Here is a 27,320-nt window from a genome sequence, read left to right on the forward strand (position 1 = left end):
TTCACCTGCATCAAGGAGGACATCGCCAAAGCGGCCATGCAGGCGGTGGATGAATCCGTCCCCTTCCAGGTAGAGAGCGATGCCTCAGAGGTTGCTCTCACTGCCACATTAAATCAGGCAGGGAGACCAGTCGCATTTTTCTCCCGAACCCTCTCCGCTTCGGAACTTCGACACTCCTTGGTCGAAAAGGAAGCATAAGCCATCATGGAAGCTATACATCACTGGAGGCACTGCCTCGCAGGTAGGAGGTTCACCCTCATCACCGATCAAATATCGGTTTGACAACTCACAAAGGGGCAAAATTAAAAACGATAAGATCCTATGGTGGAGGATCGAACTCTCCACCTACAATTACGATATCATGTACCGACCGGGGAAGCTCAACGAGCCCCCAGATGCCCTGTCCCACGGCACGTGCGCCAGCGCGCAAGACGACCGCCTGAAAGCTATCCACAATGACCTCTGCCACCCGGGGGTCACCCTTCTCACCCACTATGTCAAAGCCCGAAATATGCCTTTCTCCACCGAGGAGTTATATGCCATCACCAGGGATTGCCCGATCTGTGCGGAGTGCAAACCGCACTTCTATAGACCAGACAGGACCCACCTGGTAAAGGCCTCCCGGCCCTTTGAACGCCTGAGCATCAATTTCAAAGGGTCACTCCCCTCGACCAATCGGAATGTGTACTTCCTAAACGTCATAGACGAGTTCTCCCGCTTCCCCTTTGCTATCCCGTGCCCCGATATGACCGCACACACAGTCATTAGGGCCCTGCACAGCATCTTCACCCTGTTTGGTTTCCCCAGCTATGTACACAGCTACAGGGGTTCATCCTTTATGAGTGACGAGCTGCGTGAGTACCTGCTCGACAAGGGCGTCGCCTCGAGCAGGACTACCAGCTACAACCCCAGGGGGAACGGGCAGGTGGAGAGGGAGAAAGCGACGGTCTGGAAGACCGTCCTACTGACCCTCTGGTCCAGGAAGCTCCCGATCTCCCACTGGCAGGAGGTCCTCCCCGACACGCTCCATGCTATTAGGTCCCTATGTATGGCCACCAACCAGACCCCTCACGAGCGACTATTTGTTTTATCCAGGGGCACTACCATGGGGGTTTCGCTCCCAGCATGATTGAAGACACCGGGCCCGGTTCTCCTCCGGAAGCATGTCCGGACTCACAAAACTGACCCACTCGTAGAGAGAGTGCTCCTACTCCACTCGAACACCCAATACGTGTTCATCGAATACCCTGACGGCCGTCAGGACACTGTTTCCCTCTGGGACCTGGCACCTGCAGGATCCAACTCCGACACTACTTCCGCCGAGGTACCCCTCGCACTATATCCCACCCAACCCCCCGCGCCTGGCACCCCCACGCCTGCAGGTTCGCTGCCCATACTCCGCGCTCCCGCGCCTTTGGGTTTCCGGCGCTCCCCGTCACCAGTCGAACCAGTCGGATACGAATCTCTGACCGAATCACCCCCGGAGTCCGCCATAGTACCCTCGCCGACCGCCACCTCCCAGCCACCAGAAGAGGCTGCAACCCCGGTTCTTCGTCGATCTCAGAGGACGACTCGACCGCCGGATCGACTCAATTTATAATTTGTAGACCCGTCACCCCCGCTGGACTTGATTTTTTTACAGGGGGTGAATGTGGTGAATCACATTCTTAGTAATTCACACTATTATATTGTATGTGTTGTGTCTCTGTGAGCTCGGTATACGAGCAGTTGCGCGGCTCTGCCCACAGGGGGAGATGAGGAGTTTGTACTGGGCTCCACCCTTGGCTCCGCCCATGGTTCCGCCCATGGCTTCTCCCACTAACTGGAAGTATAAAGATCTGCAGTTGTGAGCCTGCTGCCAGTTCATCTCGTCGCAGGCAGGCTCAGTTGTAAGACTATTAAAACCACTGTTCACTTCCAACCACGTGTCTTGTGAATTGATGGTCACGTCAACTTGTAGGTCAGCTGGTTTGTTACAGTGAAAGATTATACCTGAAATTGCAGAGCAACATTTTTGAGCAAGAAAGCAAAATTGAATGACGGAGTGTACTTTGTTGGAAAATAAACTGCAAACGTACTAAACCAAAGTGTCATTGAATGATGGACTATCTGAACACATGCGTAGAAAAATAATAAGGGCCCAAGATCAGAAGTCGAGATTCAAAGCCATAGAAATGCAACATTATCTGTTCTGTTCCATACCACTGATGTTCCTGTGGATTTGGGGGTAGACTCGACCAGGTATGTGCTTGGTGTTAAACTCTTCCATAGAATCATAGAATTTACAGTGCAGAAGGAGGCCATTCGGACCATCGAGTCTGCACCGGCCCTTACAAAGAGCAACCCACTCAAGCCCACATATCTACCCTATCCCCGCAACCCCCACTGAGCCTTTTTGGACACTAAAGGCAATTTAGCATGGCCAGTCCACCTAACCCGCACATCTTTGGACTGTGGGAGGAAACCGGAGCACCCGGAGGAAACCCACGCACACACGGGGAGAACGTGCAGACCCCGCACAGACAGTGACCCAGCTGGGAATCGAACCTGGGACCCTGGAGATGTGAAGCAATGGTGCTAACCACTGTGCTACCATGCTGCCCATGTTCCTGCTTTGTCAAACTGCTAGCCTCTGGTGGCAGTCTGAAATGCTCATAAATGGGCAATTACCTTTCTTGCCACTTATCCAATTGAATGGATGAAAGGGCATGCTGCTAGATCCTGGCATCCAATGCTGAATGGTTGGTGGAGCAGACTGTGTCGTCACTTTACAGGGGTTTGCCATGTGGAGACTCCAGGAACAGCTCACAAAAGAATTGGTTAAAATTGGCCATTTTTCTTGGCAGCTCAGAAGCTGCCTTTTTCATCATTAATCTCATAGAACCCAAATAAACCTAAGACCAAAACATTGTTCTTGGTCAGGGTGATTCCTGTCAGACGGACCTCCAAATTGGAATGCAGAAGCCTGCAACTGGAGTGCTTCAGACCAGTAAAATCCCCATAAAGCTTCAAAAAAAAGTTAAAAGAAAATAACAATCTAAAAATTTGGCCGGAAAAATTCAGGAATCGGCTTCTTTAAAAATTATGACAGACGTATCAAGGAAAACAGTTACCAAGTCGAGGGAATGCACAAAAAGCAAATTATCCAAATAATGATTTGAGAGAGACAGGAGGAGACGTAAACTACATTGACAGAAATTTTTTGCATGAATGATTTATGTTGAATCATAATTGAGAAATTAAAGAGTTGAACCTTTGTTTAAAGTAATTTGTTTAAAGTAATTTTCCATCAGATAAGAAAGGTACTTTTATTTATGTAGATTGTTATTTCACAGATCATTAATTACACTTAATGTTGAAAGGGGTAATGACAAAAGATCAATCACTCATAGTTTCAACCGTTACTAAATCTACACTTCAATTATATCTCTCATGAATCCAAATGTGCTACCTCTACCATCTAGAAAAATAAGGGCAGCAGATGCATGAGAACACTGTTCCTTGCAAGTTCCCTTTCCAGCCATACAAAATTTGACTTGGAATGTTACCACCGTTCCTTTACTGCCACTGCATCAAAAACCTGCAACGTCCTTCCTTCCTGCACCTCCACCACATGGACTGTAGCAGTTCAAGGAAGTGGCTCACCAGCACCTTTTCAAGGGCAATTTGAGACGGACAATAAATGCTGGCCTTGTTTGGGATACTTACGTCCCATGAAGAATACAAAATAATCCTGCAGGGTGACTGCATAGACGGCCATTGAAATCAAACTGATCAATTAACAGGGGCCCTCAGCTGAATATTTAATTCCTCTCTGGCCACAGGGGTGGCACCAAAGAGTTGGAGAACAATTAATGTGGTTCCACTATTTAAGAAGGGTTGTAGAGATAAGCCAAGGAACTACAGACTAGTGAGTCTCACGTCAGTGGGAGGGAAACTATTGGGGAAAATTCTGAAGGAGAGAATCTATCTCCAATTGGAGAGGCAAGGTTTGATCAGGAATAGGCAGCATTCCTTTATCAGAGGGAGGCCATGCCGAACAAATTTTATTGAATTTTTTGAGGAGGAGACCAGAGCCGGGATTCTCCCCTACCCGGCGGGGCGGGGGGTCCCGGCGTGTCGGAGTGGCATGAACCATTCCGGCGTCGGGCTGCCCCAAAGGTGGGGAATTCTCCGCACCTTTAGAGGCCAAGCCCTCACATTATGGGGCTAGGCCCGCGCCGGAGTGGTTCCCACTCCGCCGGCTGGCATGGACGACCTTTGGCGCCATGCCAGCTGGGGCCAAAAGGACTTTGCCGGCCGGCGTGAGTCCGCACATGCGCCGGTGCGTCAGCGTTTGCTGACGGCATACCGGCGCATGCGCAGGGTAGGGGGTCTATTCCGCCTCCGCCCTGGTTAAGACCATGGCGGAGGCGGAAGAAAAAGAGTGCCCCAACGGCAAACGCCCTCCCGTCGATTGGTGGGCCCCGATCGCGGGCCAGGCCACCGTGGGGGCACCCCCCCGGGGTCAGATTGCTCCAGGACCCTGGAGCCCACCCGCCGCGCCAATCCCGCCGGTCAGGTAGGTGTTTTGATTCCCGCCGGCGGGAGAGGCCTGTCAGCGGCGGGACTTCGGCCCATCGCGGGGGCCCACCGACCGGCGCGGGGGGCCCGCCGACCGGCGCTGCCTGATTCCCGCCCCCACCGAATCTCGGGGACGGAGAATTCGGGACACGGCGCGGGCAGGATTGACGCCGCACCTTGGCGATTCTCCGACTCCCCGGGGTACAGGGTAATTTGAAAAGATAGATTCCAAATTGGCTGAGTTGTCGGAGACAGAGTGTGATGATGGGATGGCTGCTTTAGTGATTGGAAGCGAGTGTGCAGTGGCATACCACAAGAATCTGTGCTGGACACCCTATTATTCATTATTTATGTAAATGGCATAGATGACTGTGTCATCTGAAAACTTACTGAATTGAGTAACTTCGACTACAGGAAGACATAGATGGGATGGTAAAATGGGCAGATAAGTGGCAGATGGCATTTAACCCTGAGAAATTTGAGGTAATACATTTTGGAAGGAGAAATTTGACAAGGAAATATTCAATGAAGGCATGACGCTGGAAAGTTCTGAGGAGCAAAGGGATCTTGACGTGTTTGTCCATAGATCTCTGAGACGGAAGGGCAGGTTAATAGAGTGGTGAAAAAGGCACATGGGACACTTGCATTTATCAATCGAGGCACAGATTACAAAAGAAGGGAGACTTATTGTCACGAGTAGGCTTCAATTAAGTTACTGTGAAAAGCCCCTAGTCGCCTGTCCCAGGAATTGAACCGTGCTGCTGGCCTGCTTGGTCTGCTTTAAAAGCCAGCGATTTAGCTCAGTGAGCTAAATGAGCTGTTGGAATTGTATACAACTTTGGTGAGGCCAGAACTGGGGTACCGCGTGCAATTCTGGTCACCACATTATAGGAAGGATATGATTGCACTGGAGAGGGTGCTGAAATTCACCCAGATGTTGCCTGGGATGGAACATTTAAATCATGAGGAGAGGTTGGATAAGCTTGGGTTGTTTCTGTTGGAGCAGAGAAGACCGTGGGGGCAACTTAATCGAGATGTACAAGACTATGAGGGGCATGGCCAGGGTGGAGCAGCTGTTCCCCTGAGTTTAAGTGTCAGTCACAAGGGGACACAAGTTCAAGGTGAGGGGCTGGAGGCTTGGGGGGGATGTGGGAATAAATATCGTTACCCAGAATGTGGTGGCGGTCTGGAATACACTGCTTGGGAGGGTGGTGCAGACCGGTTTCCTCACATCCTTTAAAAAGATACCTGGATGAGCACTTGCCACGTCATAACATCAAGGCAGATGGACCAAGTGCTGGTAAATGGGTTTAGGTCAGGTAGGTCAGGTGTTTTTCATGTATTTGTGCAGATTCAAGGGGTCAAAGGGCCTCTTCTGCACTGTATTTTCTGTGATTGTTTGAATTAGCCATTGAATAACATATTGGGATCTATGGGCAAACCAAGCTGAGCAGCCTTATTGCTGTCGATGAAAACTGTACAACTTAAATGGCCAAAATGCTTGTTCTTGAACCTTACCAAGTTAACCTTCTTGATAATCATGTGGATGTATTAGATGGCAACATGCCCAAATGTTGCTTTAGAATCACACAGTTCAAATTACTTGCAGATGGTCAACCTCCAGTTTTACCTGTGAAGGCTGGTTCCACTGTTATCTACCGGGGAGTTGATATGCAGTGGCTTATCGGGTCCACCACCAGTATAGGTTCTCTGCTGATTGTAACGTATAGAATTTGAGGGACTGCAAAATGGTAGAAAAGCTTTGGACTGGTGGCTCGCAAAAGGCTAGCTGCCCATCGGAGTAGCTATTCAGTATCAAGAGCTCATTCTTGGTCTGAATTTTTCTTTGCCCGATTGACCCAAGTCCTCAGTGTTACTGGCATTATGCATTCCAGAGGTTGTCAATGCCAGATTTATTGGATTGCTGTTTTTGTGCACACGGTACTCTGTGATGTCAAACAGCGCAATGTGAAAAAACACACCGGGCAGGATTCTCCGCCAACGCCGAAATCGGGAATGGTGATTGGGCGGAGAATCAGTCATGAGGCCAAAATCGCAGCCAGCGCAAGGTGCCTGCCAGATTGCTATGCTCCGGCGCCGCAACAGCAGTGTCAATGCTTTCTACTCCGCACATACTGCCTTTCGCATACCATTAGCGGGCCTGACACGGTATCCTCCGGGGCTACGCGATGTTCCACCTGTGCCAGGAGGAATTACTGACAGTAAGTTTCACTTGCTGTTTAAAAAATCAGGAAATAGACGTCATGGCTGATGAGAGAGAGAGAGGAGGTAGGACATGCAGAGGCACGACTGTGAGCTGCCAGTCCTGTCATTGGCAGGGCTGGCTGAGGGGTGGGTGTGATGCCTGCCAGGCCCGTGGGGGGGGGGGGGGGGGGGGGGGGGGGGGGGGGGGGGGGGGCAGCGAGGTGTGACAGATTTGATCAGGGGTTGGGCTGTGGGGTCGGGGGCTGACCCCCCATTGGACTGGGTACCCAAGCACATACCGCCATTGCCGCGGCCTGCAAGGCAGCCATCTTGATGCGCACCCCACTGACCGTACCACCATGGCCCATGGGTTGTGCAGAGTAAAAACTGCCCTAGGGGTGCCCCCACTCCATCAGCCCTGCACCCAGCCCCCACCCTCCATTCCACTAATTCTCCTCCCTCCAACCAGCCAGCACTTGCGGGAGGGGCAGCATGCGGCCCACCCATGTGCAACGCCTACTGTAGCCCATGCAGGAGGGCACCGGATGAGGGCAGCTGGCATAGTTAACACAGCCAATGGTAACCCCTGGCAGCATGGTTAGGAGTCAGCGCCAGAGGTGCCGGGCACCGATGGGGCCAGGAGTGTGGAGGGCAGAGTGTCAGGAGGAATCGACGCGAGTGGGTGAGAGGATGAGGGGGTGGGGGACATGTGGGGGGAAGGTCTGCAGTTCAGATCGTGGCTACCATTTTGCCCATTGGACCTGGTTTTATCATGGGGGTTCGCACATGCTAACATGCCTGCCTTTCACCCGCTGTAGACAATGGATTTTGGAATCCAACAAGAAATGGTTGCCATCACCCTAGCCGCCGCAGCCTTGGGGGATGCACTGAGGCTGTATGAGCAGGAGCTGCTCGGGGAGGACCCTGAGCAGTGGAGCCTGTCCCAGAGGAACAGGAGGCAGCCGGTGAAGATGGAGAGCCAGCTGCCCAGCAGGCTGAGAAGGAGATGGGAAGCGGCACGCTTCATATGTGCCGGAAGCGCCCGTCACCCGAGGACCTGCCAGACGACATATCTGTCAGATCATGGTGCACCTGGCACTGCAGGGTTTGGGGGAGGACATTCGCTCCCGGTGGCCGTCAAGGTGACAGTTGCCCTGAACGTTTACACTACTGAGTCCTTCCAGGCGCCGAATGGGGACCTGTCCGAATTCTCTCAGACCTCGGTGCACAGGGGTACCCATGCTATCACAGAGGCCCTATATGTCTGCTGGCAGGATATATAGGGGCTGGTTTAGCTCAGTGGGCTAGACAGCTGGTTTGTGATGTTGAACAAAGCCTGCAGAGCGGGTTCAATTCCCATACCAGCTTACCCGAACAGTGTGGACCTCACCCACCAGATGCCCAGGCAGCAGGGTTCACTGCCATCGATGAGATGTCCTGGGCCAGGGGGTGATCGATGGGAATGCATGTCCCGTTGTGAGCACCAGCTCAAGAAAAGCCAGTCTGCACAAACCGAAAAGGATTCCAATCGATTAACGTGCACCTGATGTGTCACCATGAGATGCACATCATGCACGTCTGCGCCAAATTCCTGGGCAATGTGCGCAATGCCTGCATCCTGCACACCTGACTGTTCCTGACCTCTTCGAGGCTCCTGGGCTCGAGGGCGACAGGGATTATCCACTGCAGCTGTGGCTGATGATGCTATTTCAGAGGCCACAGACCGATACGGAGTCCCGCAACGACACTCATGCCGCGACCAGGGGTGTGATCGAATGGTGCTTTGGCATCCTGAAGATACAGTTCAGGTGCATGCACCACTCTGGAGGGGCCCTCCAGGATAGCGCTCGGAGAGCATCCCCATCGTGGTGCCTGCTGCATCTTCCACACATAGTGCAGCAGTGGCGAGGTGCTGGAGGAGGCGAGGTGCTGGAGCGGACATCCCATCTCACTGCCACCCCCACCCCATCTGACCAACCTCCCCTGAACCCCACCCTCTCCCTTCTGCAACCCTCTCCTGGACTCCTACATGCCTCACTATGGTGTGTTGGCCCTGGATTGACAGTAACAGCAGTCTGGTCCGTGGGATGGAGAATGATGACAAACGTGCACTGCATTTGACAATTTCTGATTCCTGTCTAGGAGTGCACTTTCCACTGTCCACCTAAGGGTCCACCTCGCAGATCCCTGCATGCAAGCTGGACATTCCATCACACGGTCCCACTTGGGGTGGCAGACGTGGGGACAACAGGGATGGGGTGGGATAGAGAGGGATGGGAGTGGGGCACAGGAGCAGTGAACCCTGGGGTCCCTGGCCCAAACCCACCCCCAACATCTGCCCATCTCCACCCCCAGCACCCCCTCTGCAGCCAGACCAGCCCACACTACCCTCAAACCTCTCTGACAGAGCATGTTGAAAATTGTGAACTGGTATTTATTATGCAATGGTAGACATATGTAGGTTTGTGTCCTAGCCCCTATTGCTATACTGCGTACTGCACCTGTGCAAAATTAACTGCCGTCTACCTTTCTGGCCTTATGGGCCCTAACGCTATGCCTAGATGGATCCCCAGGTGGTACATCAGGAGTGGAGGTGGCATGTTGAAATTTCCGCGCTCTGCTCTGGTGAGTAGGCAGCATTGTGCAACAACCCACCAACCCCCAGTTCCACACAATATTAGCCATCCCCCCTCCCACCTGGAAGGTGACCGAGCCCCACACTGACCACACCCATACCGCCACTATGACCGGGTCCCCTGGCCACAAAGGCCACCAGTTATCCACCCTCTGTGCTACATGCGTTCGACTGTCGAACACTGTGAATTTCTGTCCCCACCCCACCCCGCCTCGGGCGAGCAAGTGAGACGCTGTTGAGTTGCGTGTCTCCCCCCCCCCCCCCCCCCCCCCCCCACCACCCTGTCACAGGCAGCCATATACCAGCGTCACCTGGACATTGCAGAAGCGCTCCAGATCATGGCCCAGTCATAACAGATCATGGCCGAGGTTGTTGCTGGTACTGCCCGGGAGCTGGCTGATGTGTCACAGAACCAAAGGGAGGTGGCACAGTCACTGGATGATGTGGCACAGACCCAGAAAGGGTTGGCAGAATCACAAGGTGATGTGACGCAGTCCCAGAGGGAGGTTGTCCACTCTCTGTGTTCCATGGCCACGTGCATCAAGACCCTGGTCGGGATGGGAGCAGGCCTCCATGACTGGCGCGCCAGTTGGCAGGGGAGCTCAGCAGATAGGTCCGCTTGGTCGCCTGTTCCATGGAGTAGCCTGGGTGCCACCGGGCACCCCGAGGGAGGAGGAAGTGATGGGGCCCACGTCGATGACTCCCGCAGGGGAGGTCCTGGAAGACCAGAGCGTTCCCCCCCCCCCCTTCTGTTGCTGGCACAGTTGATGGGCAGAGAGCAGAACAGAGTGCCACCATGTCACCGAGGACACCTGAGCAGCAGCCGGGTCCACCAAGGCTCAGTCGCCCCAGAAGACCGCCGCCGTGGTGGGGGGGGGGGGGACCGCAACTCAGCGCCGTCTCACTTGCTCGCCCGATGCCAACCTCCATCTTAGCATCTGCCCTCTCTCTGGGCCGACAAACTAGGTCCAGTGCCCACTGCTCTCCTACAGTGAGGGACCGCAGGTCCGACGGTCCCTCTCCAGTCTTTTCCTTCTCCTGGCGGTTGTGGGCCACCTTCTCCGGAGTGGGGGGTGCAGGGATGGAGACAGAAAATTCACAGTGTTAGACAGTCAGACACATGGGCACATGTCTGCTTTGGGTGTGTTTCAATGGAAACAGGTTGGCTGGGAGACCCCTGCTACTCTTGAATTAGGGGCATTTAAGGTCCATCTGAACCAACTAAGACAAGCAGATAGGAGAGTTGTTCAATGTTTCATCAGAAGGACTAAACCTTTCACAGTGCACAAGTCCAAATGTACAATGGAGTATCAGCTGAGATTATGTACTCAAGTACTGGAAGGATTCACTGAATCGTAATGAGCCAAGCACATACAAAGGCAATGGCTGACATAATCCTTGGAAACTCTGTCATCAGTATCAGATTTTCCACTTGTCCAGTTTCAAGTGGACTATTCAGAACTGTGAAAAATGTAAAGCGGATGTCCAGGTTCAGTTCTTCAACGTGGTAGTTTTGTTATGAATTGTCATCACCTCAAAAAGGAAGATCAAGATTAAATCCATAGTTCTACAGTGTTTTAACTACTTTTCTGATTTGAATTTAGCAGCAGCTACCTTAATTGGAATACAGTTTCACCTGTAAATGACATTTGCAATTCTTATTCTGACTGGGAAATGACACCGTAAATTATTAGTGATAAACTATGGTCGAAGCAGGGTTGGAGAGAAAGCATGGTTAAGACCATGGGTATGTAGCACTTGGCCTTTGCAAAAAAGTTGGTGGAAGAAAAAGTATTAAATTAGGTTAACATGTTTACTGTTTGGATCGTTACTTTGGATTTATAGGGATATCACTGAGATATCACCAACCACAACTGTTGTACTGTATTCATATTGTCTTATTACTGTTCTCCAAGGTAAATCTATGGAGCTATTGAAAATACATCCGTTTATTTAAATGCAATCATCTTGGAAATTACATCAAATTACTATAATCTATTCAGATATATTTTCCCCCACCTTCTGGATGTCCGATGTGAAATTGAGTCATAATCAAGCTGCTCTTCGCTACCATGGGGATTTTTAAATTTGTTTTTGCGGCAGTGCTTTCTGCTATTTAAATACAGCTCATTATGGAGAAGTGTTTGCTTTAATTCTGAATAGACTGAGAAATAACTGCCTGTTTTAAAATCTTTATTCTATGTAGTCCTTGGCCATACACCGTGTTCAGCGTGGTTTGATCTGGTCATGGGAGAACAGCCATCAGACAGAATTTTCAGGTAAGCTCAATTTTCACACATTAAAGCGCTTGGATGTTCCTTTGGCTGCTGAATTTCTTCTTGAATGTGCAGATATCCATTATGTGCCAATTAAACAAAGGGTACCCTGTGATATCTCTTTCTTCACAGAACAAACCTCTGCACAGATTGAATTGTCACTTCAAACTGCCTGATAATTAAACATTGTTCACAACCCATGTTAAATATGATTGATGAATTGGAACAACTTCAAATTGATCCCCGTGTAAGCTCATATTCTATGTAGGCCAACAATCTCAATGAAACTGTAAAATGTGTGTTTGCTGGACTGGATTTCACAATAAATGGTGAGGTAACAGTGCCCATCACTGAACTTGACCAAAGCTGCCCAAAGATGTCGCGCCTACTGTGCCGCGGATTTCCCCTTTACTGACTGTAGTTTAAATATGACACCAAGTCAAAGGAATCTCCAGGCATCCGGCAGCAGTGATGGTATCAAATAGAGGAACAGCCAATCACATTGAAGTATTCCCGGACAGCAGACCAGGAAGTAAAACCACTGGATCCTGCCCTGATACATGTTACAGATAGCAAAATAGATGATTTGGGTTTACATATTGGGTTGTAACAGAAAGTGAAACACAATAAACTTCCTTAAAAAAGTGAAAGTGTGATATTTCTTAACGCAGAGAAATTTCACATTCAGCAAACTTAATGGCCAGAATTCTCTGGTCATCGGGATTCATTTTTCCAGTTGGCAGCGCTCTTCCGCCAGTAGAATTCTCGGCTGCACGGGGTGGTTTCAACGGGAAATTCCAGTGACAAGCGGCGGGAAAATAGAATCCCCCCCCCCCCCCCGAAATAATAGCGCGCTGGCCGAGAAGCACACTGCTGAGGGACCAGGGAATCCAGCCCAATGTTACATTTTCGGGGCGGTAGCTCTGAGAGTTTGGGAGGACACCGGTGCAGGTAGTAGCCTCATAATTGGCTGCCACCAGTAAAATCCCGCTGTCTGCCCATCTAGGTTATAGACCTGCTTTTGGTCAAGGTAGTGGGATAATCTAGTTTTTGGGAAAATCCAACTCTTATTCACGTTGGAGTTTTCATCCCTCCAGTAATTTCTAATTATCTGCTTTCTGTTGAGACCTCAACCGTGCATCCTTTGGAGAAGCAGAGAATCACTAATGGCAACTTCTAGGTTTATACTTCTAATTACACATCAGAATCACAGAATTGTTACAGCACAGAAGGAGGCCATTCAGCCACTATGTCTGTGCTGGCTCTCTGAATGAACAATATGCCAAATGCCATTCTCTTGCCTTTCCCCATAACCCTGCACATTCTTCCTCTTCAGGCAATAATCCAAATTCCTCCTGAATGCCTCAATTGAGGTTGCCTCTGCGGTACTCTCAGGCAATGTATTCCAGATCTTAGCCACTTGCTGCATGACATTTTTTCCTCATGTCTCGGTTGTCTCCAGTGCTTCTTCATCCAATTATCTGTTAAAACCCATTAAATCCCATTCTCGATCTTTCCATCAATGGGAACAGTTTCTCCCTGTCCACTCTGTGCAGATCCCCATGATTTTGAATACCTCTTTCAAATCTCTTCTCAACCTTCTGTTCTTCAAGGAAAACAGTTCCCACTTCCCCAATCTATGTAACTGAAGTAACTGTAACTATACCCTGAAACGTATTGTGCTCTCAGAAAGATGTGATCAGTTTCAGAGGAGTAACGGAGGCAAAGAGCTGACAGCTTCACTGTCATTGCTACTGTTGAATCTGCAGTAAGCAGAGGATGGACGATAAGTAGCAATTAACGAACAAGGTTTATTAGAATACAATTCCACAACATTTCAACTCCTCTGAGAGTCTGCTTCTCTGACCTGCAGCCTGGTCGGGGTTTTTATACGAGTTGGGGCTCTCCTTGTTAACGGGCAGGGAAAATAAGGAAACCCACTCTTGCAGGAGATCATTGCATTTCCCAATTCTCTCCGGATTTCTGCCCGTGTCACTGTTCACTTTGACGGTGATCAGGGGCTAAAAATCGCCCCCTCAGTTTGACAAAATAACCAACAAACTCTGTGTGTAATAAAGCTAAATGCCATTTGGAAAAACAATAGATCAATCTATGTCACTTGGAGTGAAACTAGGTTCCGCTACCTGATGAAATGATAGTGGTTCTCTGTTACTAAATGGCAACAAGTTAATCTTGTTCGTGCTATATTCTTTTGATATGCCTGGCGCAACTTGTAAACTCTTCTTCTGAACTGACATTGCGACAACTTCCTCTATCATTACTTGTAAATTTGACTCACCTCTTCCAAAACGAAGAAAGGTCGTCTTTTTTCACTTGTCCCTACTGTCCGATTGTACTTGCTGCACTTTCAAATTAGCCAGTGGTTAAGTCACAAGTGGTCAAATCACCAGTCTTGTTTATAACATGGCTGGAGCATTGACTATCTCTTTGACAATGAAGTTCCACCATTTGCTGCTTCGGTGCATCATTTATTCTCTACCTGAATATCTCCTGATCCTGGGAAATGGTTACCAGATGTACTTCTACACATGTTACTATAATTCTACCTCGCAGCAAAGCCATTGACATAACTGTCAAATTTCCTTTCAAATTGTAGGTACGATACCTATTTGAAAACTCTGGAATCTATACCTTACATATGACATGTTGCATGGCTAGATGGAAATATGGAACTTGAAACACAAACAGATCAGGCATGGTCTATTGAATAGTGGAATAGGCTCGAGGATCCGAAAAGCATACTTCCTATTTTGTATGTTCATATGACCTTTAGAATGAAAAAAAGCAACGTAACAGAGGGAAATAACCAAACACGAGGACCAAAAAAAACTCTTAAGGGAGAAATACATAACCAGTGGCAGACATGCTGCAATGTGCATAAAGCCGAACCTTGCCTCCAAAAACTAGCAGGTTCCAACAACCAGCGCAGACTCAGGTTTTGAGACACTCTACATGTACTTAGCTGTATTATGCGGAGTTCAATTTGATATTTTTTTCTATTAACTTGGGTTTCTTAAGATTTTGTCCTCTATCCCACCAAACTTCATTTAAATATTTGTGACCTTCTTCAGTCACTATCCATTGCTAGTTATTATTTTGCTATTGATTTTACTGGATGCCTGCTCAATAAACTCACTTATACACACCAAGCTTGGGATTCTCCACTGCCGGTAGTGGAGTTTCCGATGCGGCAGAGAATCAAGGGTTGAGTAAAAAAAAACAGGATCCATGTGCATCCTATTAATGGGCCACGCGCCATATTCTCCAGGCACTCATGTTTCTCCGGGAATCAGGTGGACGAGATTTAGTGCAGATCCTGGCAAGTGTGTACCTGATGTGGTGGATCTCGTGGTGGGCTAAGGGGTCTTGAAGGGTGTTGCCCTCAATGTCCATTCGAGGGTCACCTTACCCCCAACAGTGCATGACGTGCCCACCCTATCCCTACCAAACACCCCTACTGCACCTCCCACCAGAGACCCCCTAATTAAAGTGGTCACCTCCCAGAGACCCCCTAATTAAAGAGAACCCCCCCCCCCCCCCCCAGAGACACCCTAATTAAAGAGCCACCCCACCTGACTCCCCAGAATAGATTTCCTGACTCAAAGATCCCCGAAGCGAAGGTTTACCAGACTGATTCCGGGGATGGTGGGACTGTCATATGAGGAGAGATTGACTAGGTTAGGATTGAGCTTGCTGGAGTTCAGAAGAATGAGGGGAGATCTCATCGAGACTTATAAAATTCTAACAGGACTAGAGAGGGTAGATGCAGGAAAGATGTTACCAATGATGGGTGTGTCCAGAACCAGGGGTCACAGTCTGAGGATTCAGGGTAAAACATTTCGAACAGAGATGAGGAGAATTTTCTTCACCCTGAGAGTGGTGAGCCAGTGGAATTCAGTACCACAGGAAGTAGTTGATGCTAAAATATTGAATATATTCAAAAGGCAGCTAAATATAGCACTTGGGATCAAAGGTTATGGGGAGAAAGGGTTAGGCTATTGAGTTGGATGATCAGCCATGATCGTGATGAATGGCGAAGCAGGCTTGAAGGGCCAAACGGTCTCCTCCTGCTCCTATCTTCTACGTATGTATCTATGTAAAAGGGAGACCCTTGTCTGAAAGCTGCCCCAGAAGAGAAACCCTTGTCTGGAATCTAGACGCAGTCAAGAGAGAGGCATTGAAAAAAGAAATCACTGCTTTAAAACTCAACTGGGAAATACACCTGTTGTTTCAGGCAGAGGAAATAGCACCTGTCAATTCTTGGAAAGAGAAAACCATTCAGCTGATTTTGAACCCCCTCAGATATTTGAGCTGCAAGCCATGCATTCATTTCTCTTTTATATTGATTTTACTGGGCTGTGATTGACAGCTCTTATATACACACACACACACACACACACACAGCTGTCACATTGTTCCATTTATCTCCCTTCTGGCTTGAGTGACTTTGAAGTAATCAGCTGTGTAGCTAGCCAATGTTTACATACATCAATCTTTGACTATCATCAAAGGGAGTTAAGTGCTTTCCATACATCTCCCGTCACGCTTGAGCGACTGTACAGTAATCAGCAGTGAAATTAACAAAACGCATGCAAATGATGGATTTTCATGTTGACGCTGACATGGGTCAAGGTTTGCATTGTGGTCCCCAGTGAGGCATCAGAGCATGGCACTTGGTTCAGCACCAGGCGTGGATCTCAATTTTCGGAGGATTCTTGGTTCTCTGCCTGATTGTAGATCACATTCTCGGTGTCAAGGAATGGAGAATTTAGTCAGCTGTTCTTTTAGCCTTGCCTTGCCCAACTCATTGCCACTATGTACGAAAAGAGATATTTTAGTCACAATATCTCACTATTTTAGAAAAAAGGTTGAAAATTATTTGTAAATATGGGAACAGTTATTTGAAAAAAAAATGGCCATAGTATTTATATATTCAAGTGCTGAATTAGCTTGACGAGGTTATCTTTTTGTATGAAACACACTCTTCCACCATTGCCCATCGGTGTTCAGGGGGATGAAACGGGCAGCAGGGTAGCAACGGGCAGCAGGGTAGCATGGTGGTTAGCATAAATGCTTCACAGCTCCAGGGTCCCAGGTTCGATTCCCGGCTGGGTCACTGTCTGTGTGGAGTCTGCACGTCCTCCCCCTGTGTGCGTGGGTTTCCTCCGGGTGCTCCGGTTTCCTCCCACAGTCCAAAGATGTGCGGGTTAGGTGGATTGGCCATGCTAAATTGCCCGTAGTGTCCTAATAAAAGTAAGGTTAATGGGGGGGTTGTTGGGTTACGGGTATAGGGTGGATACGTGGGTTTGAGTAGGGTGATCATGGCTCGGCACAACATTGAGGGCCGAAGGGCCTGTTCTGTGCTGTACTGCTCTATGTCTATATTCTTCGAAAGTGAAATGATCCAATAAAGTGTATTTCAACATTTGGTGTAACGCGTTACAATTGACTTCCTTTCAGCTCTCAACCATGTCAACATAAGCACAATAAGATAGACATAAGAGCAATAGACTGGGGATGTTGGAAATCTGAGACAAAAGTAGAAAGTTCTGGAAAGATTGAACTGGTCCGCCAGTGTCTATGAAGAGTTGAGTGCAGAATTACGTTCTGACGAAGAGTCACTTGGACTCAAAATATTAACTCTGTCTCTTGCTCTCTCCGCAGATACCACTAAACCTGCTGGGTTTTTCCAGCATTTCCTATTTTTGCTATGTGTTCAACAGAGATTGGGGTGGCACAGTAGCACAGTGGTTAGCACTGCTGCCTCTAGGGTCCCAGGTTCAATTTTGGCCTCCAGCGACTGTGTGGAGTTTGCACTTTCTCTCCATGTGTCTGCGTGGGTTTCCTTGGGTGCTCCGGTTTCCTCCCACAGTCCAAAGATGTGCAAGTTAGGTGGATTGGCCATGCAAAATTGCCCCTTAATTTCCAAAAGGTGAGGTGGGGTTACTAAGTTACGGGATAGGATGGAGGCATGGGCTGAAGTATGGTGCTCTTTCAAAAGGGTCAGTGCAGACTTGATGGGCCAAATGGCCACATTCTGCACTGTAAATTCTATGATTCTATGATCACTAGCCAGCGACTGGTAGTGGCCATCAGAATTATAACCCAAGGCGGGTAGCCCAAGTCAGGATAGCACTGCACATGGCAGATCCATCTCACCTTAAAAGGCTTTGTTAGATTCACATTTCATTCCCATAAGATAGTGGTGGGGTGGAGTTTCATCCACCAGAACCAGATCCTAGGTGGCCACAGAGGTGGGTGAAATCCAAGGTGGCCTGGTTAGAAGACCTGGCTGGTTCCCTGGGGTTTTGTACCCTCAATTCCACCAGCCCTTGTGGCCCCTACATTTAAATTCTTGGCCCCGCATCAAAGATAAGTAATGCTTTAATAACCTCTTTAAACCTCAATCAAACACAGAATTCACAACCTCCTGTTGAGATAATTTTAACTTTCGAGATTTTGCTCGGCATTCATAATGACATGATTGGGAAATGTCAGTGAAGATATCTATTGAAACTACACAAACAGATGATAATAATTTCAAACCTACACCAGATGGCCTGCTAATCAAAGTTGTCCAGTAAACAGTGTTTTTATTAACTCTCAGTGAAAGCTTCTGCCGTATTTGCGGTGGGGATTTTTGTGGAGCTGTAGAGACTCTAAGGGATGCCCAAAATAATAATAATCTTTATTAGTGTCGCAAATAGGCTCACATTAACACTGCAATGAAGCTACTGTGAAAACCCCTTCGTCGCCACACTATAGCACCTCGGGTATGCTGAGGAAGAATTCAAGATGTACAATTCACCTAACAAGCACATCTTTCTGGACAAGTGGGTGGAAACTGGAGCACCCGGAGGAAACCCACGCAGACATGGGGTAAACATGCAGACGATGCACAGACAATGACCCAAGCCAGCAATCAAACCTGGGTCCCTGTAGCTGTGAAGCAACAGTACTAACCACTGTGCTACTGTGCCACCCATGGTGGATTGGACATGGATGTGGATGTCATAAAACCCCATTTCCAACAGATCTCATTTTTGCTGGTAGTGGAAAGTGGGTGGGCATGATTCACAGAGGTGGGGAACACAAACTCAGCAGGGCGGTACATTTTCATTGTAGAAAGGGACTTAAGCTGCAGTGTGGGAGTTATGAATTTTAAGAGTAGTCGTAAGTGTTCTTAAAGGCTGTTTAAAACCTGTGAACTACTAAACTGTGAAGTTATTAAATCACCAATCCTTTAAAAATAAAAAAGCAGCCCATCTGTATCACTGAGAGGTAAAACCAATCTCAAGCGGTGAAATTAAATGCCCTTCCCTTTAATAATTGAAAAGAATAGGTTACTTGTGTCAGTGAGAGCTTTAAAAAAAACTCAAGTTGTGAAATTATTTCAATCACCACTCTTAAAAAAAATTAAATACGCTGCCCAAGTCAGCAAGAATTGAAAAAGTCTGTTCCAGCAATTACTCAGTTTGTTGGCATTTCCTCAAGGGTCATTAGGTCATTATTGAAGCTTGGCTGTTTTCCACAACGTACCATTGTCAGTTGGAGATCTAAACTCACAGTTTAATTGACTGTTGAAAAGGGTTAGTTCTCTTTGATGTGGGGTTATGAATACAAATCTGTATCTACTTTCAGTGATTAAGTAGGTGAAGGATATTAAATGTATTGAGAAAAGCTTGTTCTAACTATAATAATGTCCAGAATCAATATTTAGAATTTTATTTTGTTTAATCTCAATATGACCCCCGAGGTCTGCTCATGGTGGAGAATTTGAGTTAACGTGTGTTGAGTTAACATTCAGAATTCTCATTTGGATATTGCAGACAATTAGCATATTTAACGAATGATAGCCATTTTTCAACGGACAGGTTCCTCAAGTGGAGTGTTCAGCAACAGGTAGGCTCAATTCACAACCCTTTGTACCAAGGGGAGACTAGAAAGTTTTGACAAAGAGTCATCCAGACTCAAAATGTTAGCTCGCTTCTCTCTCCACAGATGCTGTCAGAACTGCAGTGATTGTCCAGTATTTTCTGTTTTTGTTTCCGATTCCAGCTTCTGCAGTAATTTGCTTTTAACTAAATTCACATAGCCTTGTTGAGTCTGGGACACCTCCTGTGTAAATCACATCCTGATCCCTTCCCCCTCTGCTGATGAAAATTTGATCTGTCAAACATGTGGCAGGAGTTAAGCATTCGGGTCCTGCCCGACGTTTTTAGAGGTCGGCAGAGTGTTTTAGCAGTTCCATGAGCATCCGGCCAAAACGTGCCATTCAGCATGGAACAAGGTAGTCAAAATTAACATCAACATTCTCAAGGCAGAGTACCTCAACAATGCTTATGGATGTCAATTTGGAGGAATTGTGTGTTTGGTGGTGTGCACCATTAGTTCAATTTTTCAGTTCTTCACTCATTATCTTTCCATATTTACACTGCAATGTGGTGGAATATTGGCCAATCTACAGCAATGGCAAGCTCAATGATAAATTAGTGCGGAATACGCAGCCAATGGCTTATCCTGCTAATCAATCACATGAAATGAAATGAAAATCGCTTATTGTCACGAGTAGGCTTCAAATGAAGTTACTGTGAAAAGCCCCTAGTCGCCACATTCCGGCACCTGTCCGGGGAGGCTGTTACGGGAATCAAACCGTGCTTCTGGCCTGCATAGTCTGCTGTCAAAGCCAGCGATTTAGCCCAGTGAGCTAAACAGCCCCTTGAAAGAGTGAAAAGCTGAGACTGGTGGTGCAAGTCAGATTGAAGGGTGGCACTGGCAAGTGAGTGAACTGCAACTTTAAGCCAGCCTCAATGACCGTTAAAGCATTAATTACAACTAAGAACATTTCAAAAGGCTGTGAAAGGTAATCTCTTGTGGCCGCACATCCCCTTCAGGAGTGCTACTCCAAAGCTTAGAGTTAACATACAGAATTCTCAATTAGATATTGCAGATAATTACCACATTTAGCGAATAGGAGCGATTCCTCAAGTGACAGGTTCCTCAAGTGGAGCATTTAACAGTACACGAACCCCACCAGCCACTCACTGTACCTTGGGGAGGCCAGCAATGAAGCAGAATTAAGTATTCCCCCCATCTTTGCTGTGCAGTAGACGTATTGCTTTTAATGAACTTGGATGCTCAGCAGAAGGTAGCATCTGTCACCCAATAGGTGCCTTGTGAAGTATGTTTCAACAGTCTAAATCAACTTCCTGGGACGTCGGGGCCATATTTTGAAACTGTTTCCTCTTGAATACCAATTTGGCAATCGGTTCAGCAGATATAAGATTGGCTGTTGACCGAAACTCAAAAGAGCAGACCGAAGGCTTCTCCTGCGGGTTTCTTTTAAATTTAGGAGAAGGGTACATTGTTCTGATCGAGGGACAGAGATTTCCTCTGTTAATAAAATGTGTCCCTTACGTAGGAGCATTTGCTGCTATGGTTTTCACTGCATGTCCATGTTGAATTAAGAGGGAGTCAGCAGCCAGCTCAGCTTCTAACTCGGTTTTGTTCATTTTTGAGCTATCGACATCCAAAGAGGAGAGGAAACCCAAGTGCTCTGACAGATGATGAAACTTTGATGTCTGAGTGATGGTCGGTAAAGAAACATAAGCCGGTCAGTCAACCAAACTTTCACCAGATGCCCAGTTCAAAGAGTGGCACTAGGCACTCGGCTTTGGTGAACAAATAACCATACAAGCTGAAATTTCAATTTGCCTGAAATCAGCTGTGCTTTTAAAATGGTAAGTAGAGAGGATTAAGGTAATTAAGGTAATCACACTTTAATGAGGCGCAAAGAGCTTTTTGAATTGCCTGAAATAGCCGGTGCGTTTAATATACGATAAGTGCCACCTTTGCAATTGTCAAATATGGCGATGGAAAATTCTTATTGTTAATTGTCCGGTTTGCATATACATCTGTCATGGGCATGGCGAAGAAGGGACAAGTTTCCTGAAGCAGACTGCTTCATTACCTTCCCTTATCATCAAAATAAACCAAAGAGGCAATGTAATAGAGGACAAAAACAAGATAATCTGAAAAAATAGAAAATGTAGATAATATTCTGTAGGTCAGGCATTATCATGAAGCGTTTATCATGGAGAAATTGGGCCGTTCATTCAATCACTCTGTTCTTTCCAGCGGTAATACTGAAACGCAAACTTGTTACACAGTTAGGGCTTGTCCATTTCAGTCCAGGTACCCTTTTCAACAGAGCTAATGCCAAGCAACCTCTTTTATAAGTGATTTATTTCACAGATTTTGTTTGATGTTCAAGAGCTAAACAGGCATGTTTGCTTTAACTCTTACCTCTTACTCAACTTTCCCTGTCTTTGCTGGTCGGAGGGGGTGGCGGGGATCTTCCGCCCTATTGTTGGTGATGGGAATGGTAGCGGGAGTGGAAAATTGCAGGGGAATCCCATGACGGCTTTCATGCTGCCAGGATTTTCCCACTCGATTTTCCCCCTCCCCACCTCAATGACGCAATGGGTTCCCACCGTGAAAGGTCGGGAACATCATTAACATGTGTGAAAAAACACTGACCGGGATTCTTCGACCCCATGCCGCAAGAATCGTGCCAGACCACCCCGACGCCGGCTCGCTGATTCACCACCGCAGATTTCCGGGCGCCCGTGGGATCGCTGCCGCGCCATTTGGAGGCCATTGAAAGCAGCCCCCGGCAATTCTCCGGGTCTCGACGGGCGGAGTGTCCGTTGAGTTCAGCCGAGTCCAGCCGGCATGGGTTATGTATGATCCCACACGGCGGGACCTAGGAGTTCTGTCTGCGGGGGCTGTACTGGTGGGGGGACGGGGAGATCCGACCCCGGGCGGGGGCCTCCATGGTGGCCTGGCCACGATCGGGGCGTTCAGATCGGCGGCGGGGCTATTTCTGTGGGGGCCTATGTTCCTCCGTGCCAGGCCCCTGTAGGGCTCCGTCATAGTGCCGGGAGCCGGCGCGGGAACGGGAACCCATGCGCATGCATGAGCTCACGCCGGCCGTGGCGCACCGGCTTTCGGGCACCGGAGCTGCGGCGACCACTCAGGCACCATACTAGCCCCCTAGGAAGGGGTTAGGGTTAGGTGAGGCCCGTTGATGCCGGTTTGGCTCGCGCCACTTTTCACGCCGGCGTCAGAACTTGGCCACAGGATTGGAGAATCCCGGCCACTTAGTTGGCCTCCCCGCTGCAGGAATTCCCACTCTCCTGACCCCACCACCCCCACCAGCATGACTTCAATCAGTGGGGTTTATAACAAGTTCTGTAAAACAGGAACATGGCGAATGGTCCCCACTGGGGCGCACACATAGGTCCAGCAATCGGGGAAGAGGATTGACCCGGCAGTATCTTGACAATGGCTGAGCATCAATTTTCTGAGAGCTGCTATAGATAATAGGGTGGGCTCATTCAGAGCCTGCCAGCGTGGCATTGTGTAACCCCATCCTGAGTTTTAATCGGCGAAGTGTTTGAAAATATGACAGGAAAAGCAAGCAGTGCAGCCAATGGGCTAAAGCCCATTTTCCCCTGCTTGAGTTCACACCTGACCACAAATCGCACAATTCAGCCCTTTATTTCACTTTTGTACCTGAAATGACATGGAATTAAAATTCCAACTGAACCTTCCTGGTACAGATCCTACAGATCATTGACAGTTCTCCAGTCTGATTGATTTAAGAGATGCAGGGCAAAACTTTCCCAAAATTGGATTCAGTATTACTTTCGGTGTGAAAACCGGTGCGAATTCCGTCGGCCTGTCGGTGCGATCTGGACGGCAATTGTTAGGCACTTTGAAAAGAACATGAGCCGGATTCTCCGCAGCCCCGCGTCAAAATTGCGTTTGGTGCCGGGGCTGGAGAATTGACGTTGGTGCCCGAATCAGGCACCCGCGATTCTCTGGTCCCTGGAGAATGGCTCACGCGCAAATTATGCGGCATGGCTGGTGGGTCAGTGCCAGAGGCCCTCCCAGCAATGCTCCTGTCCCAACCGGCTGAATTCCCAACGGCATGGTTCTAACCACATCTGGCTGGTCGAGACTTAGTCCGCAGCCGCCCTGGTGGGGGCGGGGGGATGAAGCACACGGGGTGCCTTATGGGTGGCTGGGGTGGCAATCGGGCAGGTCATATGGAGCGGAGTGGGGCAGATCGGTGGGACCTTGTTTGTTGGTCCAGGTCCGCCCGCTGAGTCCGCCATTGTGTTTGGCGCGGCCGTTGGAGGCCGCCGCTGTTAGCATGCACGGACTCGGAACCGGAAGTACAGGGGCCCGTATCCGCAGTTAAAGCTGCGTGTAGCTCCCTGGGTCCCTGCTAACACCCAGAAAGTAAGTGAATTGGTCTTTCTTTTTTAGGAAAGTCTAGCGTTCCTAGTGAAATGCTAGCGTTTTTACGCTGGCGTGGGGATATAGCACCATTTTTGGAGAATCCAGCCCCATTTTCCCCACATAGAAAATGCTACACCTGTTACATGAGCAGTCTGATTCGCCCACCCTGGGGGGGGGGGGGGGGGAGTCATCTGAGCAGTTTAATCAACGGCTCCACAGCACTTGATCTCAGTCTCAGTGAAGCCAGGAGGATGCCAGCGAAGGAGCCAGCTTCCCGCTTCGCGGAGGGGCCGTCATCCGTCTGCTGGATGCCGTGAGGGCGAGTAGGTCAACAATCTACCCACAGGCCGGCAGGAGGCCCTCCAGCAAGGTCACAAACCCCTCTTGGGAGACAATGGCCAGGCTGGTGAGTGCCAGCACCCCTGAGAAGTGGATGGGACTGGCAATACTGCAAAAAAATGAATGACCTCCTACGTCCTGCTTGTGTCTTCTCTCACCACTCCCCTTTCAGTCACCCATTCACAGGCCACCTGGACCCCAAATATTGCCATCTGGCAGGGCCCCACCAACAGACCTCTCACAAGCTTCCTCATTTCCCCTCCCTCACACCTCATCCTTGCTCATGCGCAGTGCACCCACCTGCCAGGTATCATTGTCATCTCACCCAGCAGTGGCCCGCTTGCATCATCCTCTTTTGTCTCCCTGCAGGATAAGTTTACTTAGAAGCGCTGCAAGTGAGTGAAGACAGACTGTGACATGGCGGAGCTGCGGATCCTTACTCCTTTTGATGAGGCAGTACTGGAGCTCGCAGGGGAGGGGCAGGTGCGGGCCAGTGCAGAGAGTGAGGTGGCCTGAGAGATAAAAGTGAGGAGCTTCTGCACTTTCAATCAGCTGCCCAAACTCACATGAGTTCTGTCTGCCTCAGACCTTTGCCCTGGCCATGTACTAATACCTTGTAAATCACCTGATCAGCCTGGCCCATCCACCAGTAAGGATCCTGCTCCAATCCTCCACACCAGTTCAGAGGAGGTATCGGAGGAGGCCAAATGATGTATCACGGCTGTCACTTGCACCCGCCACCAGCGCAGAGGCACAAATATCGGGTGGCCAATCGTGACAGGCAGGCCTCTGGATCACTGGCACTACTCTGCTGCTGAAGCACCTCAGGCAGAGACAGAAACATCCCAGGGATCAGACAGACGGAGATCTGCTGTATTCCAGGACTCAGCTATGCCCCAGCCAGGTGCCGTGCCTCTGGCCTCATTGATCCTTAAGCTACTTGAGATGCAAAGTCAGAATGAGGGATACCTGTAAGGGGTGTCAGCGACATACCTCAGACTGCAAGGCCGAATGGAGGAGTCCCAAAGCCTTCTCTCGCCGGAGATTTAGCCAGCAATGCGGGGTACCCAGGCCAGCACTGAAAGGATGGTGGCCACAGAGCCTGAGTCTCTAGGTCGGATCCATGATGCAAGATGTCTGAAGCTTGGCTCCGTCCATGGGCTCCAGGGCTGAGGGCATCAACTGCATGGTGTCGACACTGCTGGGCATCCATGAGTGCCAGAGCCAGAGGATGGCAGGGCTTCTGGATCTGAGCGCAGAGCCCATGGAGTGAGCCGGCGCCCACAAGCATACAGAGGGAGGAGACCCTGGGCGTGCCCTTTCCATCTGACTCCCCATTTCCAGAGACTGGCTCAGTGGACAGAACATGGTAGAATTACAACACCAGTGGCATCTGAAAGTAGGCCCTTCCAGTTCCAGCCTTCCAGAGGCTGCACGTCAATGAGTATCTCAGACGTGTGGCAGACAGCATGCTGCTTCCACCTCAGATGTGCATCCTGGGGATACACCTTGATGTAGTGGGAGAGTATGTAAGAAAGTGTAGGTACAGAACATGATTGCGAGCGAAATTTGACACTTGTAGCTCTGGAACACTGTCATCTGTCTCATTTTGTTCTATAACTGTGTTAAAGATAATTGATGCTCACCACTTTTAGGCTTCATAAGCTAAAGTGACCTCTTAATGGAATTGCGTGTCTCATCATCAGGACAGATTTGGTCTCACTGGCCTCCATGCCCTCCAACCGATGCGGTCTTCTCAGTGCAATAGTTTCATTTGCAGTGAGAGGACCCAGTCATGATGCATGGAGCCACATTCCCGCAGCTAGAACATAAGGACAGAAGAATGTGTGCGCTCAGCCTCGCTCTGACATGAGCCAGGGAGTTTGCCTGCGAACATCAGACAGACCGCAGTCAAACATTAACAGCAACGCTGCAGAGAATCACAGAATTTTCCTCACTGAGTCATCATCATCCTACTGATTAACTGGTCAGCTGGAACTCATGGATTCCCCAACCCCAGCTCCCTGGATAGTGAGTGGTTGCACTCCTCCACCCTTTGGTTACTTAGGGGTGATGACGTCCTGAAGGGGCATTCAGTTGTTCACCCAACTAGTCCTCCTCCATGAAGCGTGAGACGATCAGGACTCTAGCCCTCCTACCCATGCAGACCCTGAACCCCTCCCAGCCTCCAACCTTGGCCTCCTCTGGGGTTTCTCCTCAGTATTCGCCTGCACTTCCTCTTTCACCGTGGACACATGCCAGTCCTCCAGGTCCTCCTCACCCCATTGTAGAGCAAGGTTGTGGAGGGCGTAGCAAACAACCACATAATCGACAATGGTACAATGGTCTTGGTAAGACTGGATTCATTTTAAGCATGTAAGATGACTGTGGCAAATTCACTCTCCATTCTGAACATCACGTGAATGTTTTGGATGTCTCCTCAGAATGGCCCAGATGATTGTCATGTTTGAATTCCCAAACTCCACTCCCAAAAACTGGCTGGGATTCTCCCTTCTGGGGACAACCGGCGCCAACCACTCCGGCATCAACAGCCCCGAAAGTGCGGAATTCTCCAGAAGCTTTGTTTAAAAGTGTCATTTGGAACGCCTGTTCTTGATTTCAGATTGCCCAGGGAAAGCATAATTATGAGAAAAGATTTGAAAGCAGGCGGGAGTTTGCGCATGCGTCAAAGGGCCGGTGTGATCTCGCGCATGCGCGGAACGGCCGGAGTGGTTCCGCGCTCGCGCAGCCCGGCCGTTGTATTTTGGCGCATGCGCAGTGGGTTCTCCTTTCCGCGCCGGCCATGGTGAAGCCCTACAGGGGCTGGCGGGGAAGGAAGAAGTGCCCCCATGGAACAGGCCTGCCTGCAGATCGATGGGCCCTGATCGCGGGCCAGGCCACCATGAGGGCCCCTCCAGGGTCAGATCCCCTCCGCTCCCCCCCCCCCCCCCCCCCCACTCCCGAGGACCGCC

At 49.2% G+C, this 27,320-nt stretch overlaps 1 protein-coding gene across 1 annotated transcript in view; it reads left to right on the forward strand.

Moving 5' to 3' along the window:
• Positions 1 to 27,320, forward strand: part of LOC119964903 (astrotactin-1-like) — a 3,158,558-nt gene that overhangs the window by 1,623,673 nt on the left and 1,507,565 nt on the right. Inside the window, 2 exon segments of the mRNA XM_038795000.1 lie at positions 11,610 to 11,633; positions 11,635 to 11,682. Of these exon segments, the coding sequence (XP_038650928.1) occupies positions 11,610 to 11,633; positions 11,635 to 11,682 (72 nt within the window).

Source organism: Scyliorhinus canicula, chromosome 4 (assembly GCF_902713615.1).
Source record: "Scyliorhinus canicula chromosome 4, sScyCan1.1, whole genome shotgun sequence".
NCBI classification, from domain to species: domain Eukaryota; kingdom Metazoa; phylum Chordata; class Chondrichthyes; order Carcharhiniformes; family Scyliorhinidae; genus Scyliorhinus; species Scyliorhinus canicula.